Source organism: Thunnus maccoyii, chromosome 5, assembly GCF_910596095.1.
Source record: "Thunnus maccoyii chromosome 5, fThuMac1.1, whole genome shotgun sequence".
Lineage (NCBI taxonomy): Eukaryota > Metazoa > Chordata > Actinopteri > Scombriformes > Scombridae > Thunnus > Thunnus maccoyii.
In genome coordinates, this window is record NC_056537.1 from 14,724,751 (window position 1) to 14,740,877 (window position 16,127).

The following is a 16,127-nucleotide window of genomic DNA, read 5'->3' on the forward strand; positions in this document are numbered from 1 at the left end:
TGTATATTAAACCTGATTCTGATTCTGTTTCAATATTCAACTTACACAGGTGTGATGTGGAAATGTGAAACCAAATGGAAAATTCAGTGATGTAGGTGACATCTTATGTCCAGTAGTTTTGAAATGAAAAATATTTGCATATTCATAGATTCAGGATTTTTCAATTAGGGAGAAGTAGAAAGAACTTGGTAATTCAACTTTTTTAGTGAAAAAACATAGCAGACACAAATTATTATTCAAAATTGTTACATATGTCTGAAATATTTTAGGTGTTTCCTTTAATTCCTGTATATTACTGATAGCTCATTTAGTCCAGAGGACATAAACACACACACACACACACACACACACACACACTTGCTCCTGTCGGATGCTGTCTGCGCATGCGTGCGAGGGCGGGGTGTGGGGGCCCCGGCACCCCTGTAGAGCCGGTGGTCCTCCGCAGCTGGCAGAAGTGATTTTGGGGACCGACGAGCAGCACGCAGGAGAGCGGGGGTTCGCGGTGGGGGAAAATGACACAATCCTCTGGATAAATGGCGAAGTTTAAGATGAAAGTCTACCAGCTTTGGCTGCTTTTTGTTTTGTTTCTTCCTTTGTCAAGTAAGTGTCTTGTTTTTGTTATTGATGTTATCGTTGTGCTGACCTGATTTGCGGTTCGCGGAGAGACGGTTGATTGCTCGTAACCGTTTGTAATGATAGCTACCGTTACCTTCTGACACCAAAATATAAATGTAGTTAAAAGGCAACGTTGTTTTTTTTAAAGTCATTGATTTAGAGGAGATAATATGACATATTGCTTAACTTTACTAACTATATACATCACTAACATCGCTGTCCAGCGTCTCTTCGTTATTAACGTCAGTTAACGATTATAACGGTTAGGATGCTCACCTTACGTCTAATATCTGTTACAGCAGATATTAAAACACCATCGTACATTATTGTTTGTTACAGATAAATGGTTTTTGTTTTATCAGGACAGCACATCACATATTTAAGCCTTTATAAAGTATGATGAATAATTCTAATAACGCAGCAGTTACTATATATCTGTCATAAAGTGGGCCTGCTGTGCTAAACATTTGTTTTTGCCATCAACATCATTCTATGTGGCCCCTTTTTTAATCTTTTCCTATAATATTATTATGGTATAATATTCCTGTATTACATTATGTGTATGGTCTCTCAGGCTGTAGTTTTGTAGTCCACCCTCGCTGAAAATCATGATCTACCCCCTACTAATGTCCCCTTTCTCTTCCTCCAGGTGTTTTATGTTTCAGCGAGTTGTCCTTCATCACAGAGCCCAGTGATGTAACTGTTCTACCAAAGGACCCTGCTGTCTTGGACTGTCAGGCTCATGGTCAGCCTCCAGTCACCATCAAGTGGCTAAAGAATGGAGTTCGCTTGGCAGAAAGTGAGCACATACAGTTTCTGCCCAACGGCTCCTTGTACATACCAAAGATAAAGCATACCAAGGAGGATTCAGATGAAGGATTCTACCAGTGCCTCTCACAGAACAAATATGGAGCTATCCTAAGCCAAAGATCACGTCTGACTATCGCAAGTAAGTATGGAGCTCAAAGTAATAGAAATTCTCTGGGGCTAACATGGACTATATTGCTGTTTTCCACCAAGATCAAGGTGAGAGTGGTTCAAACATCTTGGTGGTATCCACTTTGTGGTGTCAACACGCAGGCATCAGAATGGCAAGTTCATGGGTTATTAACCTGGAGATGGGAAGCAGATGTACCCCGCCCCTCTCTTTTTGCTTTATTAAGGAAAAACCTCTAAAGTCTGGGTTTCCATGTCACTGGAAGTTGTTCAGACTGGGCCATGCTTGAGTTTAAAGCTGTCAGTCCAGTTATAGGATCATTTTAAGAGACAGTTAAGGATAGATGGAGTCCATCTAAAAGCTCATAAATACTCTATAAATAGGCAGCCCTGAGTCAGAGTGCACTATCTTTTCCCTGTTTTGAGGAAGTGTACCACCTGCATATTTATATATTTATAAGTTCACAGGAAACATTAGCAAAAAAGTTGGAAATTAGCCTTGTCTCTCTTCACTTTAGTGTGATTGCATTGTTACTGCAGACTGTGGCTCTGTGTAATTGCTGAATGGTCTGCTACACAGAGGAATCTCTGAAAGGCTATTTGCCTTTTAGCCTTTGTTTGGAGTTCCCCTGACCGCCCCAGAAGAAAAGGCTAGGTTTTCAGGGCATTTGTTTGTCCACATATCAGTGGACAGGGCAGCTGTGTCTATTCAATGGGCCTGGTCTACCATGGACACTTTTCACAGGTCTTAGAAGGCATATCCTGTGATGACTGGTGTCATGGAAACCAACGTGGCCTTCTGAAATACACTGATTTTGACATTGACACTGAGGATAGAAAGTTTTGGCTAATGTGTTGTAACACTAAACAATACAAAACTAGGATGAACCAGATATCACCATCACACAGGAGATTTTTATATGGCAATATAAACTGGAAAGTTACAAGCAGGACACACTGACTTTGCTCTGATGATCTATTTGTGATTGTTGTCAAACTATTACAGAGCAACTAAAATTGCCATCACAGCTTTCCAAAAGAAGGCCGCATAAAAAAACCCCAAAAAGTCAAGCTTGGTCCGGCGTCCAGTCTTTGTCAGTGGAAAGGGTTAAAGGTTTTGGTCAGCTGTAGGCGGGGAGTGGAGGATGGGCCTCCTCTGCTGTGCTCCCCTTCTGTCCTGAGGTCCTGGGGGTCAGGGGTCAGCAGGGAAAGGCTTTGTGATGTCACAGGCCTGCTCTGACTGGGCTGGCCTGCTGTTCTTTCTCCCAGCACACAATCCCTTTCACTGGACCGGCCCCGCTGTTGCCCTGTCAAGCAGAGCCCTTTTGTTAAAGATTGGCCAGTTTGTCATGTATATGAACGGGCCTGATACTCCACAGTAAATAGAGTCGGCCTTTTCGAAACACGTTTATATCCAGGGGTATTTTCCTCGTAGTCCTCAGACTACATCACCACTTTCAGAACCCTGCTGATATACAGAAGGTGTCAGATATGCATTATGTGTCACAAAACTCAGAAAATAAATAGGTATGTGCTTTGCGATTATAACGTGATGCTGCTGTATCATTTGATATAAGATAAAGACAACATAAGAATCACAGGGTTCTCTTTTGTAGACTAATGGCAAACTGACTTCGATCTGACTAGCATTTTGGGATAAAATTGAATGGACAGGGGGTTGAGGCGAACTTTGACCTCTTTAGAGAAACCTTTGTGCTGTTTGACCTAGACATTGATTTGTTCTTCACAACAGAGGTGACCATATTAGCAGATCAGTCTGCGCAGCACATCACTGATTTCAGTGAAGACGATCTGTTATCTCTAAGTAGAGAGTAAACAACATCTTGTTTTTAACCAGGTGCTGCACACTTTTTATGATGCTCTCCAGTCAGCCATGTTTTATGGAGACAGATGAGGTGGCTGAATCCAGACCTGATGAAACTGTTGACTTTTAGGAAATAATTCAAATGTATTTTGTCAAACCTACTGCCAGTTCAAAAGAATATTTCACAAATATACCATAAAAGATCATCATTTCTGGGCCTGCTTTAGCCTAACCTCCTAATGCGCTTCACAGAAACAGGGTTGCCACCAGTTTATTTGTGTAATATTGATGAAATTAGGTCTTAAATAAAAGAATTGCTCTTTAATTTGGATCTCCTAAAGCTCAGGATTTAAATGTGGAGTTCCAGTGGGAGAACATAGTATTGATTTTCTTTAACGTGATATTGACTTCCTTCCTGTGAGTGAGGGGGAAGGGAGAGAGTCATCGCCTTAATGAATGAAGGTCATTGCTCATATTTAAAGAGTGTGCTTCAGATTAATGCAGATCAGGGGTTGCTTATTTGTGGTGATTATTGAAAGATCTTTTGAATCCACATAAACAGAATGTGACTCAGCAAAAGTTACAGTTTTAGTCACTTTAAAATACATATACCTAATTGGTCTGTGCATATCAGTGTCTCAGTAGAATATTTACATAGACATAACTGTAAAATGTGTGATTTTGATATGATAAAATGGCATATTTTGTCTATATCTAGTGTGTCATCTACGGTCTCTGCAAGAAACAAGTTTACTTTCATTTTTCAATGTTTTTTTTATATATTTTTTTTTCTTACTACTGATTGCTTACGTCTCCTCTTAATGCAAAGTGAATTGATTAGTTTTTATCTATAACAATGCATCATTCAGTGTCATTCTTCAATTGATCCATTGATTGGACCAGCTGGTCAGTATGGGACCTGATAGCTCATCTGCACAAAAGCAAGATCACAGTGTCTTACAAAGATCAATTCCTTTCATAGAATCAGTTAACATCCATCAAAGTCATGACTTTACATGCATAATGCATCATATTTTACCACAAGTGAATTCAAATGCTATTTATAAAATACTGTACAAAACATTGCTAATTGAATCCACATTGATAATGTTCATAATCGTGTAAGATATCTCATTAATCAGCCCACAACTAAAACAAATACTGATTCATTTCATAAAGAAGTGGTAAGTTAGCTTTTGTTGAAATTTTCTGATACTGATACTTAATGTTTTCCTCCAGGTATCTCAGAGTTTGTGGTGCATCCCGTGCCTATGGTGGTGACTGAGGGCTCAGTGGCACGATTCTCCTGTGCAGTCACCTCCAGCCCTCCTGCCACCATCACCTGGGAGCTCAACCAAAGCACATTACCACTACAGACAGACAGGTACCTGCTGCGGGCCTTCAGTCATTTTAGACACCATCATACTGTAGTCCCCATATATAATTCATTTGTGTCATGTATTTGTAATTCTGTTGCTTTCCATAATATCTCCTGTAGTTTGACCCTAATGTTACTTTTGTATGTTCTCAGAATTACCATTTTGCCCAACGGAGTTCTTCAGATCCACAATGTACAACTGGAAGATGCCGGACAGTATCGATGTGTGGCAACTAACATTGGTAGCAGTTTGAAGAGTAGAGAGGCCACGCTGACAGTCAACCAAGGTGCAGAGACTGCATTAACTGGATTTCATGAATGAGCATTAAACCACCATGTTATATACTGTAAGTAATGCTGAATTTATCTTTAACATTTTCCTTTTCTTGTGAAGGTGCTGGCCCTAAACCACGTCAGAGGCCCAGAATCATAGCTGGACCTCAGAATATCACAGTTTCCCTCCACCAAACTGTGGTGCTGGAGTGTGTGGCCACAGGAAGCCCCTGGCCCATCATCTCCTGGAGCCGCGCTGACAGTAAACCCATCGATGTGTACAATGCCAAAGTGTTGGGCAATGGGAACCTAGTTATTACTGATGTCAATTCCAAGCACAGTGGAGTCTACCTCTGCAGGGCCACCACCCCTGGAACCCGCAACTACACGATTGCTGCTGCCAACCTCACGGTTCTAGGTAAACTCTTAATTAGTTACACCGCAGACCACATGACCTGCATGGTTCTTGTACCCCAGAAAATAAGCGTCTACCGGTCACTTTTTAGGATTAGTGTGACAAGGCCAAAGATGCATCACTTCATGTGGGACCTAATCATATTCTGAAATAAAGTCTAAATTATAATTGGACTTGCTCTGCAGCATGATGATTGAATATGCAATATAATGTACAGAGAAAATGTTTGTTTATTTCAACACTTCTCATATACATCTCTGTTTCAGTGCCACCATCCATTGTCGAGAGGCCCGAGAGCCAGACCCGTCCAAGGGCCGGCACTGCCCGATTTATGTGCCAAGCAGAGGGAGTACCCCCACCCCGCATCAGCTGGCTAAAGAATGGAGAAGAGGTTCACTTAAATGGCCGAATTAAGATGTACAACAGGTACGTATTACTTACTTCGATCATAATCAAACAGTATTTACCAGTGAAAAAACATGCTTAAACCAATGTCTTGAAGTATCTTTTTATGGTTTGTGTTGATTGTTATTGTTTATCAATATTTCACAGTAAATTGGTGATTACCCAGATCATCCCTGAGGATGATGCCATCTATCAGTGCATTGCAGAGAGTGAGCAGGGTTCTGTGCTGTCCCTGGCTCGCCTCATTGTTGTCATGTCAGAGGACAGGCCCAGTGCACCAAGAAATGTCCACGCTGAGACCATCTCAAGCTCTGCCATCTTACTGGCCTGGGAAAGACCCCTCTATAATGCAGACAAAGTCATTGCCTACTCCATCCATTATATGAAAGCTGAAGGTGAGACCAAGAGAACAACACAGTAAATTATGTTTCAGGTTTTTCCTAACATTTAGGCTACAACAGTCTTGAACTGGAAGGGATGAAGGTGTAAAAAGATGACAGTCAACCACAACAAGCTATCTCACTGTTTCACTTGTGATCAACTCTGCTGGCAAAGGCCATCTGTTGTTGCTGCACAGAGCAGAGGTCAAGGAGGACTCAGAATGGCAACTTCACTGAAATAACAACAGGCTTAGCCAGCCCATTGTCCAGTCTGAATCTCATTCTGCTTACACTTAAAGGGACAGGGTAGCTATTTAAAATCCTCACAGTCTTGCAGACCAGTAGGAGATATTGAAGTATAACCTTTAAATTGACAGTTAGGTAACTCTGTTAAGTCACATCTGTGTTTGTAGTAAACACATTTTACATGTATAATTAGGTTTGCTTTATGAGGCCTGGAGGCAGGTATTTGGCTGTGCCTTGCATTACACATGTTTATATAAAAGATGAGTGACATTCAAAAACTAGAAGCATCAAACCTTTCAAAACCCTGACTGTTTACATGGTCTGTGTTTGACAACCTTTCAAAGAAGTTTCCTCCTCTTCGGATAATTCTAACCTATTTCCTAACTTGCTTTCTGATCTGATCCATGTCAGGTCTAAACAATGAGGAATACCAAGTTGTTATTGGCAACGACACGACCAGTTATATCATCGATGATCTTGAGCCGGCCCGAAACTACAGCTTTTACATTGTTGCTTATATGCCAATGGGAGCCAGTCGTATGTCAGACCAAGTCAGTCAACATACCCTGGAGGATGGTAAGCATAGAGCATTGAGACTCCCAGCATTCCTTGCAATAAATCACTCTGGTAGTTAAGCTAACATGCATGCAAGTGATGTGTGTACAGAGCACATTTTGAGTGGAAATAAGGGGGAAGGGCATTGCTGTTTTTAGCACAGTCTTCTTTTATGTAGCAATAGGTTAGTGTGAATATGACAGTTTCGCTTTTTACCAGCATGTATACAATTCTGATCCATCACCACATGAGTATCAAGTATATTTGTGTTATCCATATGTTTTGCAGTGCCTCTGCGTACTCCAGAGCTAAGTCTGACCAGCCACAGCTCAACAGATATCCAGGTGAGCTGGAAGCCGCTGCCTACCAAGGTGAGCCGCGGTCGATTGTCTGCATACAGACTATCCTATCGTACAGCTGCAGACAACACAGTTATCTCTGTGGAGATACCTCAGAACAGCACTGAATATCTCCTGGAAGGTCTGCAGCCTGACACCATCTACCTGCTCCGCATGGCTGCAGCCACCCGCGTGGGCTGGTGTGAGCCTTCAGCGTGGACATCCCATCGTACACCTAAGACCACCAGCAGCAAAGGTAAACCTGCAGAAGGCAGGATAGGAAATGAAACATGGTTTTGAGAGTTTTCTACACAATCTTGTAGTTGTAAGAGCAATTTGTTCACTTAATTTTTACATTGTCAGAGGTTTTCTTGCGTGATCAAACTAATTGTTGAGGTCAAAAGCAGGCATCATCAGTTTGATAAGCAAAGTGCATGCTATGGAACAGCAGTATCATGTGGTGGCAAACTTGTAAGTGGCTAAGCTTTTGCTTTTGTCACATCAGTGTTTTGCTGCTCTTAGAATACCAGGAGGATCTCTAGAGCTCATGCAGAGTGGCCAGCTTATGACTAGAGTTTTCTCTTGTAGCATTGTCCCACAGTCTTTGTGTTGGTTACCCAGGAACCTTTGCCCTTCGCTGTCAGTGATGTTAGAGCGGCCTCAGTCACGGGTCATAAAGAGAGGGCCTCAGGCGTCTATGTGGGGGAAAGAATAGCTTCTTTTCATGGCCTGGTGTGTTGGGGGAGGCTGTTTGTCCACCAAGGCTGAATTCCTAGTTTTCAAAAGTTTAGTTAAATATTTGTGTGATATAGAGCTGCACAACAAACAGAATTACACATTTTTGACTCAAGAACAAGGTGTTGAACTGGACTGCTAGTGAGTGATCAGTCTTCTGTTTTATTTATTTACATCCAGCAGCACATTGGAAGCCATTTTCTTCCAATTTCAATCCAAATTATAACTGTTACAACCAATTTGAATTGACATTTCTGAGAAGCCATTGCTTCAATGAGACAGTCTTTCATCCATCCATCCTTTTTCTATACCCAGTATCCTGCTGTTGTTATGTGTTGGTCAAAGGTGCAGTGTTCTTTTGTGCTCAGTAATATTCTAAATATGAGTGTGTATTGATCTAACTCCTGCTGTGTCTGCCCTTTCAGTGCCTTCAGCCCCTATTCTTCAACTTGAGCCGCTTAACTGCACCTCCATTGTAGCACGCTGGCAAATCTCCTCAGAATCTGTGCCTGTCCAGGGTTACCGGCTGTGTTACCATGAGGAAAGCCAACCAGAGCAGCCCATCATCCAGCTGCAGGCTCAAACCTATACCTACACCATCAGTGGCCTTGGTGAGTTATTTACTCCTGTTCTTGTAGCTGTCTAGTTGTGAGATCACAGGATAGTGGAGTGGATAGAAAGCATTTTAATGTGTTTGTATCATCTAGAAGATGTGTAGCAACAAAAGAGTGTGACCAATAGGTTCTCACTCTAATAGGTCTCTTATATTATCGCCCAATTTAATTCAGTGGGCAGTTGGATGCTGCATTTGCATTTTCACCCTCTGTCCTGATCAATATGGGCTGACCCCTCTTGCCTAACCAGCAGCCCTCTCCAGTCTGGCTGCGGCATTGTGTGAGATCAGGCTCCCAGGGTTAGAGGTCAGGGTCCAGATGTCCCTCCCACCACCGTTTCCCATCCCGTGTCTTGCATAATTACCCCTGGCCATTGTGTTATGTCCACGGCCAGACCTGCCCTGCAAGACCCTGGCCAGTCCCCTCTTTAGCTGGACACTGGAGCACACAAACAAAAACCCTTGGGATTGGCCAGAGCTGGACTGGGCCACTGACCTCTAGCCGTGAGACAGCAGTCTTGGATTAGGACCCTGCCCCCACTGGTTGTCTGTGTTGTCCATGTAAATAACCCACAAAAATCTATATGCAGAATGAACCAGGGTCATACTGATCAAAATTGTCACCAATATTGTTTTGCCTGATGTGAGTCCAGCACAGTTGTTTGGTTCCTACTCACTTCATACTCAATATGTTAAAATAGAAATGGGTAGATTGTTAGTAACTGTTTCTACTTTAAATGTATCAGTAATAACTCGAAAGAAGAACAGAAATGTAAAAGTTTTCAGTTTAGTTCTATTTTGAAAATCACACAAGCCACTGTCATTGGCTCCATAACATCTGACTCAATAATATCACTGATCTCAATATAACTTCTGTTTTGGAGCCATGTTTGCTCCAAGTTGAAGGCTATAACACAAGGGCAGCGGGAAGAACGTCAAAGGGGAAACAAAAGGGGCCCCGCTCCTATCCCACAGTCCTGTGCCCAGATTCCTTCTGTTCTATCTTGGCCTGACCTGGTGACCCTAGTCAAACCCCCCCAGTCCCATGGGCCTAGGCTCCCAGCAGCTGAACGCTGCCCCTGGCCCAGCCCCCACAACAGGCCCGGACACACCGCCTTCACTGGTCAATACCCATAGGCTGACCTTTCACATTTGAGGCATAAAACAAATCTTAATACTCCCTAAAAATGTCCTGATTTAGGAGCTGAGGCAATGGTACATTTTTAAGTTAAAACAAAATTCGATTGTACGTATATTTTTAGGTTCCCATCCACAGACTTCACTGATATTTCTCATGTCTTTTAGCTAGTAGTTTGTACTCCATAGTATGTCCTATATTTCATGTATTTTTTGAATGTACAGTACAAACAAGACCACATTTCACCTCCTCCACCTCAGTTGTTCTCTTCAAAGTTTGTGATTTGTTTTTTTATCATGTTTTATGGCACAACTTTGTGCTAAATGAGTTGTATAGTTGTAAAATTGTGATAGGTTTTCATTAGGTAAAAGACTTTTTCTGAAAATCTGAAAATTCTGAAATTTCCTTGTCATAGGGCTTATTGATCATGTCACCATATTTACTGGGCCTTGGGGCTGGATGATCTTTCTCATGCCCCTTACACATGACAACACATAATAAATTAGAGGTTGGGGTGACTCGGGAGACCATGCATTGTCCGTGCATGGGGGATGGCCAGTTATGACCCACAAACTTCACCTCCTGCAGCTATTGTCAATGCATTTCTTTGCCTTTGCCATCAGTTGTATTTTAATGATGATCTTTCAGGCTTTGACATTATTAACAAAACCTGACCATTAACTTGACAAATAGCTGTTCTATGCAGTTATTAAAATGTTGGTTTGACCAACCTTCAGTCTGGTTTTAGCAAAACGGGCAGAAATATCTGAAAATTGATTATTTGCATTCCAGATCCAAGGAGAAAGTATCATGTCAAGATCCTGGCTGTCAGTCAAGCAGGAGACGGCTATCAGACAGACCAAACAATTAGTACTCCTGGATGTGTGTGTAAGTACATTGCTTTATTGTTTACTTCAGAAGCCTTACAACTTAAAATTGAATACAACCCCTGAGCTTGAACTGTGTACAACATTATATGAAGAAAATATTAATTTTGCTTGCATCATTCAGCGGCCAGAGACCAACCAGCAGCAACCCCTCCACCTCCAGATCACGTGACTGTCTTGGCCACCAATTCATCTGAAGTGTCCCTGCGCTGGAGCAGTCCTGCCTTCACCTCTGGGAAGGCTGTCAGCTATACTGTCCGCTGTACACCTGTGGGCACACACAATGCCTCTGCTATACGCTACCTACAAACGTAAGCTGAAATTTCAAATTTTCAACACTTGACCCACTGGCAAAAAATCCTTTTGGTTTGGTTATATAGGTTTTTCTATTATTATGTTACAGTTTGATAATGATGTGAACATGCTCTGTTGTTTGTCCACAGTACCAAACAAGGTGTGACAGTTCAGAATTTGCATCCAAACACTCGCTATGAGTTTGTGGTGCGTCTTCATGTGGACCAGATGTCGAGTCCCTGGAGTTCTGTTGTTTACCATCGGACTCTACCAGCAGGTAATAAATTGGACATTACTGTAACTTCAGTTTGTTGTGACAATGTCACTTTCTGTGTTTGCAGCTGTTGTGTCCACTGTACAGACTCAAATCACAATTTTTCTAAATAAATTAACTTCCTTAAATGTTGTTGTTTACTACGAACATGATTGCTCTGTCTGCAGCGCCCAGCCAACCACCTGCAGGAGTACGAGTAACTCTGATTGAGGATGACACTGCGTTGGTGTCCTGGAGGGAGCCCACAGAGCCTAATATGGTGGTCACACACTATACCATCTTGTACGCTTCCCAAAAATCCTGGATGGCTGGACACTGGCAAATAATACAGAGAGAAGGTGAGTAGTTCACGGGATTAAGTTATCTGTAAAGGCAGAAATTACAAAATGTCACTAGGTAAAATAAAGTTAACATTGAGTACAACAAAACCACTTAATGCCACCATAGTATGAGTATTACTGCGCTAAAACATGTACCACAGGAACTTTTTGTTTCTGAGAAACATTTCAACATAGTATTTCTTCTACTGTTTACAGGAAGCCATACAATGGCCCTGCTGGAGAAGCTGGAGGCAGGGAACGTCTACCTGGTGAAGATCTCTGCCTCCAACCAGGTCGGGGACGGACCTTTCTCTAACGTTGTAGAGCTGGCACTGAAGCGTGGAAACGCTCACCGCAGCAAGAATCCCAGACACTCTGACAGCTATCATGACACAACAGGTCAGTACCAAAAAATATTGGAGCATTAAGTTGGTAGTTATGTGGCATGGTTTGCATTTGCTATATGGAACTTTTAAAACAGTGTTCCTCAGGCTACAGTGTGATGCTGAGCTTTATTTGATTGGAGTCCACCTTTTCTGAATCTATGTATCATCATGCAGAAATAGACAAAACTATGTTTTAACAGTGAGATGTCAAACTTTGTTGTTTATTCTTAATTGCTGTGAATATATTTTTAAAAATTGACTCTGACACCACTATGGATTCATAATTATTTTTGAGAATGGGTCTGAAAAGGGTAAATGAACCACTAGAGGGCGTAGGTCACCACTACTTATGGCCCAATGAGAAGGCATCACAAAGCATATCCTGTATAAATTGTGCTACAATCTGTTCCAAAAAGGGTTATATGTTTTATATTTGATTTATTTTGGATCTAAATGTATATTATTATTTCTATCATTATTATTAAGTAAGTTTGTTTTAGTTTGTTTTTTAGGTACATTCATTTATCTTGTGGAAATGACTTGTTTTAGTATATTTATTTATTTAGCCCCAATTTTAGTCATATTTTTGAGAAAAGCTTTGTATACTTTTTAATTTTTTAATTTTAGTTTTCTTTTTAAAAGAATATTGATCATGAACTGCAAACAACAATCATGAATGTTAAGTCTTACTGTGTGTGCATGTCTAAATCAATGCATGTAGCAGTTAAACAGAGTTTCTTGGATGAAAGTATTAATTTCTGCTTTCCTTCAGTATTATATCGACTCTGTATCTTTAATTGTCATGTATGTGTGATTATTTGTCTAAATCACAATGTTGTTTATCTTCCAGTGTTCTCTGATGGTCTCTACCACATAGACCAGAGGTCCATGACAGGGATCATTGTTGGTGTGAGCATTGCCTTGGCCTGTATCGTTATGTGTGCCTTGATCCTCATCAGTAAGGGCAGACCAAGGTACTGATTATAACTCTTTGGAATAATGAAAAACAATTCACAAGCATGTTATAAAACTTGAAAGATTACTTTTTCTATCATTGATTGACATTATTATTATTGTATGACTTTCAGAAAATCCTCTGGTCACAAAGTCATTGCTGTGGCAACCGGTGAAGGCCCACATGCTGGTTTGTCCCTCCCTAATGAACTGCATGTAGAGAACGCTGAGGCCCTAATACCCATGATAAGTGCTCACTTTATAGATGCCAAGGTGAGACAAACAAAGAGTAAATGAGCCTGATGACTGTTGGTTTCAGAAAAATAACTCAAATGACTATAATTGCAAATTTAAATGCCACAGTTACATTATTAATGTAAAAAAAACAATATAACAAAACAACATTTTTTCATTCATTCCAGGGTGGATCTAATATGGTCATAAATAGCGCCGGTCCACTCAACAGCAAGAGTCAAAGCAAGAGGTGGCTGCTCTTCAAGAGGGACATCAGGAATCAAACTGAGAGTGATGTAAGTGATGTGACATCAATCAGCTGTCTTTTCAATCACATTTTTTTTTATTTTAATTTCTAATTGATCTTTTCTATGTCTTTAGGTTGAGAGGAGGGCTAGCTTGTATGAGGCCGGCAAAACTGTTCTGAGGTATGAGGAGCATTTAGGCTCAGCACCCCTGCCACCTTCGTCCCGGGAGATCATCTACGGACCACTTCACTCGGAGAGCTCTCACACCAGTGAGGGCAGCCAAGAGACAGGAGACTCTGGGCACTACTCCAACGAAGAAAGCAACGAAGAGATGAGCAATCCGTCGACCAGCCAGAGCTCCAGACCTGAATCTTTTGGGCCGGACGACAGCACCGCCGTCGCTGAGCTGAAGCAGTCTTTCGAAATGGAAAATGAGGAGCACCTTTGCCTCCATCACTCCGCCCCTGATGCTACCCGCCTCTGCTGCACCTCGGATGACTCTCATCCTCCTCAGCACTCGTCCCAAGCAGTCGGCTCCTGACATCACCTGGCCCGGACCTGCTCTCCAGCAGCCGAAGATTCTCCACCTCTACCTCGTTTTGCTTCCTGAGTTGAGCCCCTCAGTTATTTCCGAAGGGATCAGGAAGTCAGCCGCTGCGATGGAGGACATGAGCATTTACTTCGGATCTACCTCAGGATTTTGTATGAATGTTTGTTACAACATTTTATTTCCATTTTTTAAACTTTCTACCTGTTTGTCTGTGTTTGGCGTTGTCTGTCCTAAACCAGAGCTCACCCATGATGAATGTTTAAAAGAATGTCAAAAATGTATTGAGATACATTTTCATTGTATTTAATTTCTTTCCACTGGAGCAGAGGGTTGAGCCCTTTGGACTGATTATCTACCTCAGTGTTCTGTTCTTGTATCTACATTACTACCTCCTTTTCACCACATATGTGCAGTATTATCTCAGACTCAGGGGACAAGGTGAAACCACTTCATTGCCATGTCTTGTTACCTCAATTGAGGGCGATATTATCTAGAGGTCATCATTTTTATTTTTTAAATTCTCTCAACTTTTAATTTCACGGTTGAAAGAGCTTTTGTTTCACATTGTTTGTCTTTGAATGATGTATGTTGTGAAAAAAAAACAAGTGCATTAGATATTGTCAGACTATTGGAGCTATATCATACCATATTGTTTGGCATTTTCAGTGCACTGAACTCAAAGCTTTAATATGGCCTTAATATGGAAAGGGCTTTGCATACTAAAGAAGATGAGATCCAAAGACACAAAAAATTGTACCCAAAGAGTTTTTGATAATACAATAGATATTCTAAGGCAACCAAAAAAAATATAGTGGATGTACATTAAGGGTGCGTTTTGCCAAAATATTGTTCTTGCCAATGATGTAAATTTCTCTTAGAATGGTGGTTTGAATGCTTTTTTCTCGATGCTTTATTCTGGTGAAAGCTTTAGCACAAGTCTCCCCCGGCTTGTGTCGCATTTGCCTTCAAGACCATTGCTAAACGCAGCGGTGACGCCGATGCTATTATCCAAAGAGTTGTCTGCTTCCTCAGATGGGTACGGCTTTTCATTCAGTTGATCCTTGGTACGATGTGGTGGAAATTATTATTGACACAAGACCAAAGATCCGGTGTGTCCTGCCAGTGATAGATGATGATATTTATTCTTTGTTTAGAGAATCATCTGTCACCGATCACCAATATTGCTGTACGGGGAAGAGTTCTCTATCTCTCCGTAATATTTCCTGTCCAGGTGTGACAATGAAGGATTCTGACTATCAAAATGGAAACCCTATGTGTGAAGAGCAACATAATCAATTTTTATATCTTTGTAATACAAATAATCCTAACCAAAGAAACTTGAAGTCTCTGTTATTTAGTGATTTTCTTTGGGTTCATTTACAATAATTGCATTTAAATGTGATATGATTTCCAATGGTTTTGATTGCTAGAAAGGCTTTTTTTTTTTTTTTTTTTACATAGATGTGAGATGATGAGATGTCAAAAACTGTTCTGCTGTCTTTTTATCACCATGAGATTTCACCTGAATGATAATTAGGTTACATTGGAAATTTTAATTGAGATGGGTTTTTTTTAGCATGATGATGTAAAGAAAAGCATTTCCCAATTTTAATGTGACATTTTCCTAAATGAATATGACTGGTTTCATGCCTGTGTAATGCATTAATGAAAAATGGATAATTTGAATGCAACAGGTAATTTTGTGACCTAACTCTGGAGCCAATGTAGATTTAGAGTGTAGACTTAACTGTTATTATTTAAGTTATGGTTTTCTGATATTTCTGCTTTTGAATACCAAAATACACCTTTTAATCCAAAGTGAGCAACAAAACAAAGTATTTTAAGTGTTGAAATGTTGCAACAGACTTTTTTGATATTCTCAAGATGATCACAAATACTAGATAATAAAATTTTCTTGGAAAAAAACTGTTGTTGTCGTACTGTGTCTCCTTGAGTTTATCAGTGTATGTGTGTGTATGTGGGTGTGTTTGAGAGTAAATTAAAATTCCTTTAAACGTTAATTAAAAAACTTTAAAAGTTAAACTGGAATAACAATATACACTACACCCATACATATACATATACACTGTTAGCAACAATAGTGAGGACATTTTGTCCCAGATTCTCA

General features: G+C 40.8%; 1 protein-coding gene across 1 annotated transcript; it reads left to right on the forward strand.

Annotated features, from left to right (window-relative positions):
- The first annotated feature begins 421 nt into the window (after positions 1-421).
- Positions 422-15,896, forward strand: LOC121897195 (protogenin B-like). Its single transcript, XM_042411558.1, has 19 exons — positions 422-600; positions 1,265-1,564; positions 4,616-4,760; positions 4,908-5,041; positions 5,149-5,445; positions 5,709-5,868; positions 5,995-6,242; positions 6,885-7,049; positions 7,317-7,622; positions 8,527-8,712; positions 10,645-10,740; positions 10,864-11,050; positions 11,183-11,310; positions 11,475-11,645; positions 11,844-12,026; positions 12,864-12,987; positions 13,102-13,240; positions 13,390-13,497; positions 13,583-15,896. The coding sequence occupies exons 1-19, from the start codon at positions 534-536 to the stop codon at positions 13,988-13,990; spliced, it is 3,552 nt and encodes a 1,183-aa protein (XP_042267492.1). The 5' UTR covers positions 422-533; the 3' UTR covers positions 13,991-15,896.
- The last annotated feature ends 231 nt before the right edge of the window (positions 15,897-16,127 follow it).

Coding starts and splice junctions, on each gene's coding strand:
- LOC121897195 (XM_042411558.1), top strand. CDS start 534: ATGGCGAAGTTTAAGATGAAAGTCTACCAGCTTTGGCTGCTTTTTGTT. Junction 10,741..10,863: donor TAGTACTCCTGGATGTGTGT/GTAAGTACATTG, acceptor TGCATCATTCAG/CGGCCAGAGACCAACCAGCA. Junction 11,051..11,182: donor GCTATACGCTACCTACAAAC/GTAAGCTGAAAT, acceptor GTTTGTCCACAG/TACCAAACAAGGTGTGACAG.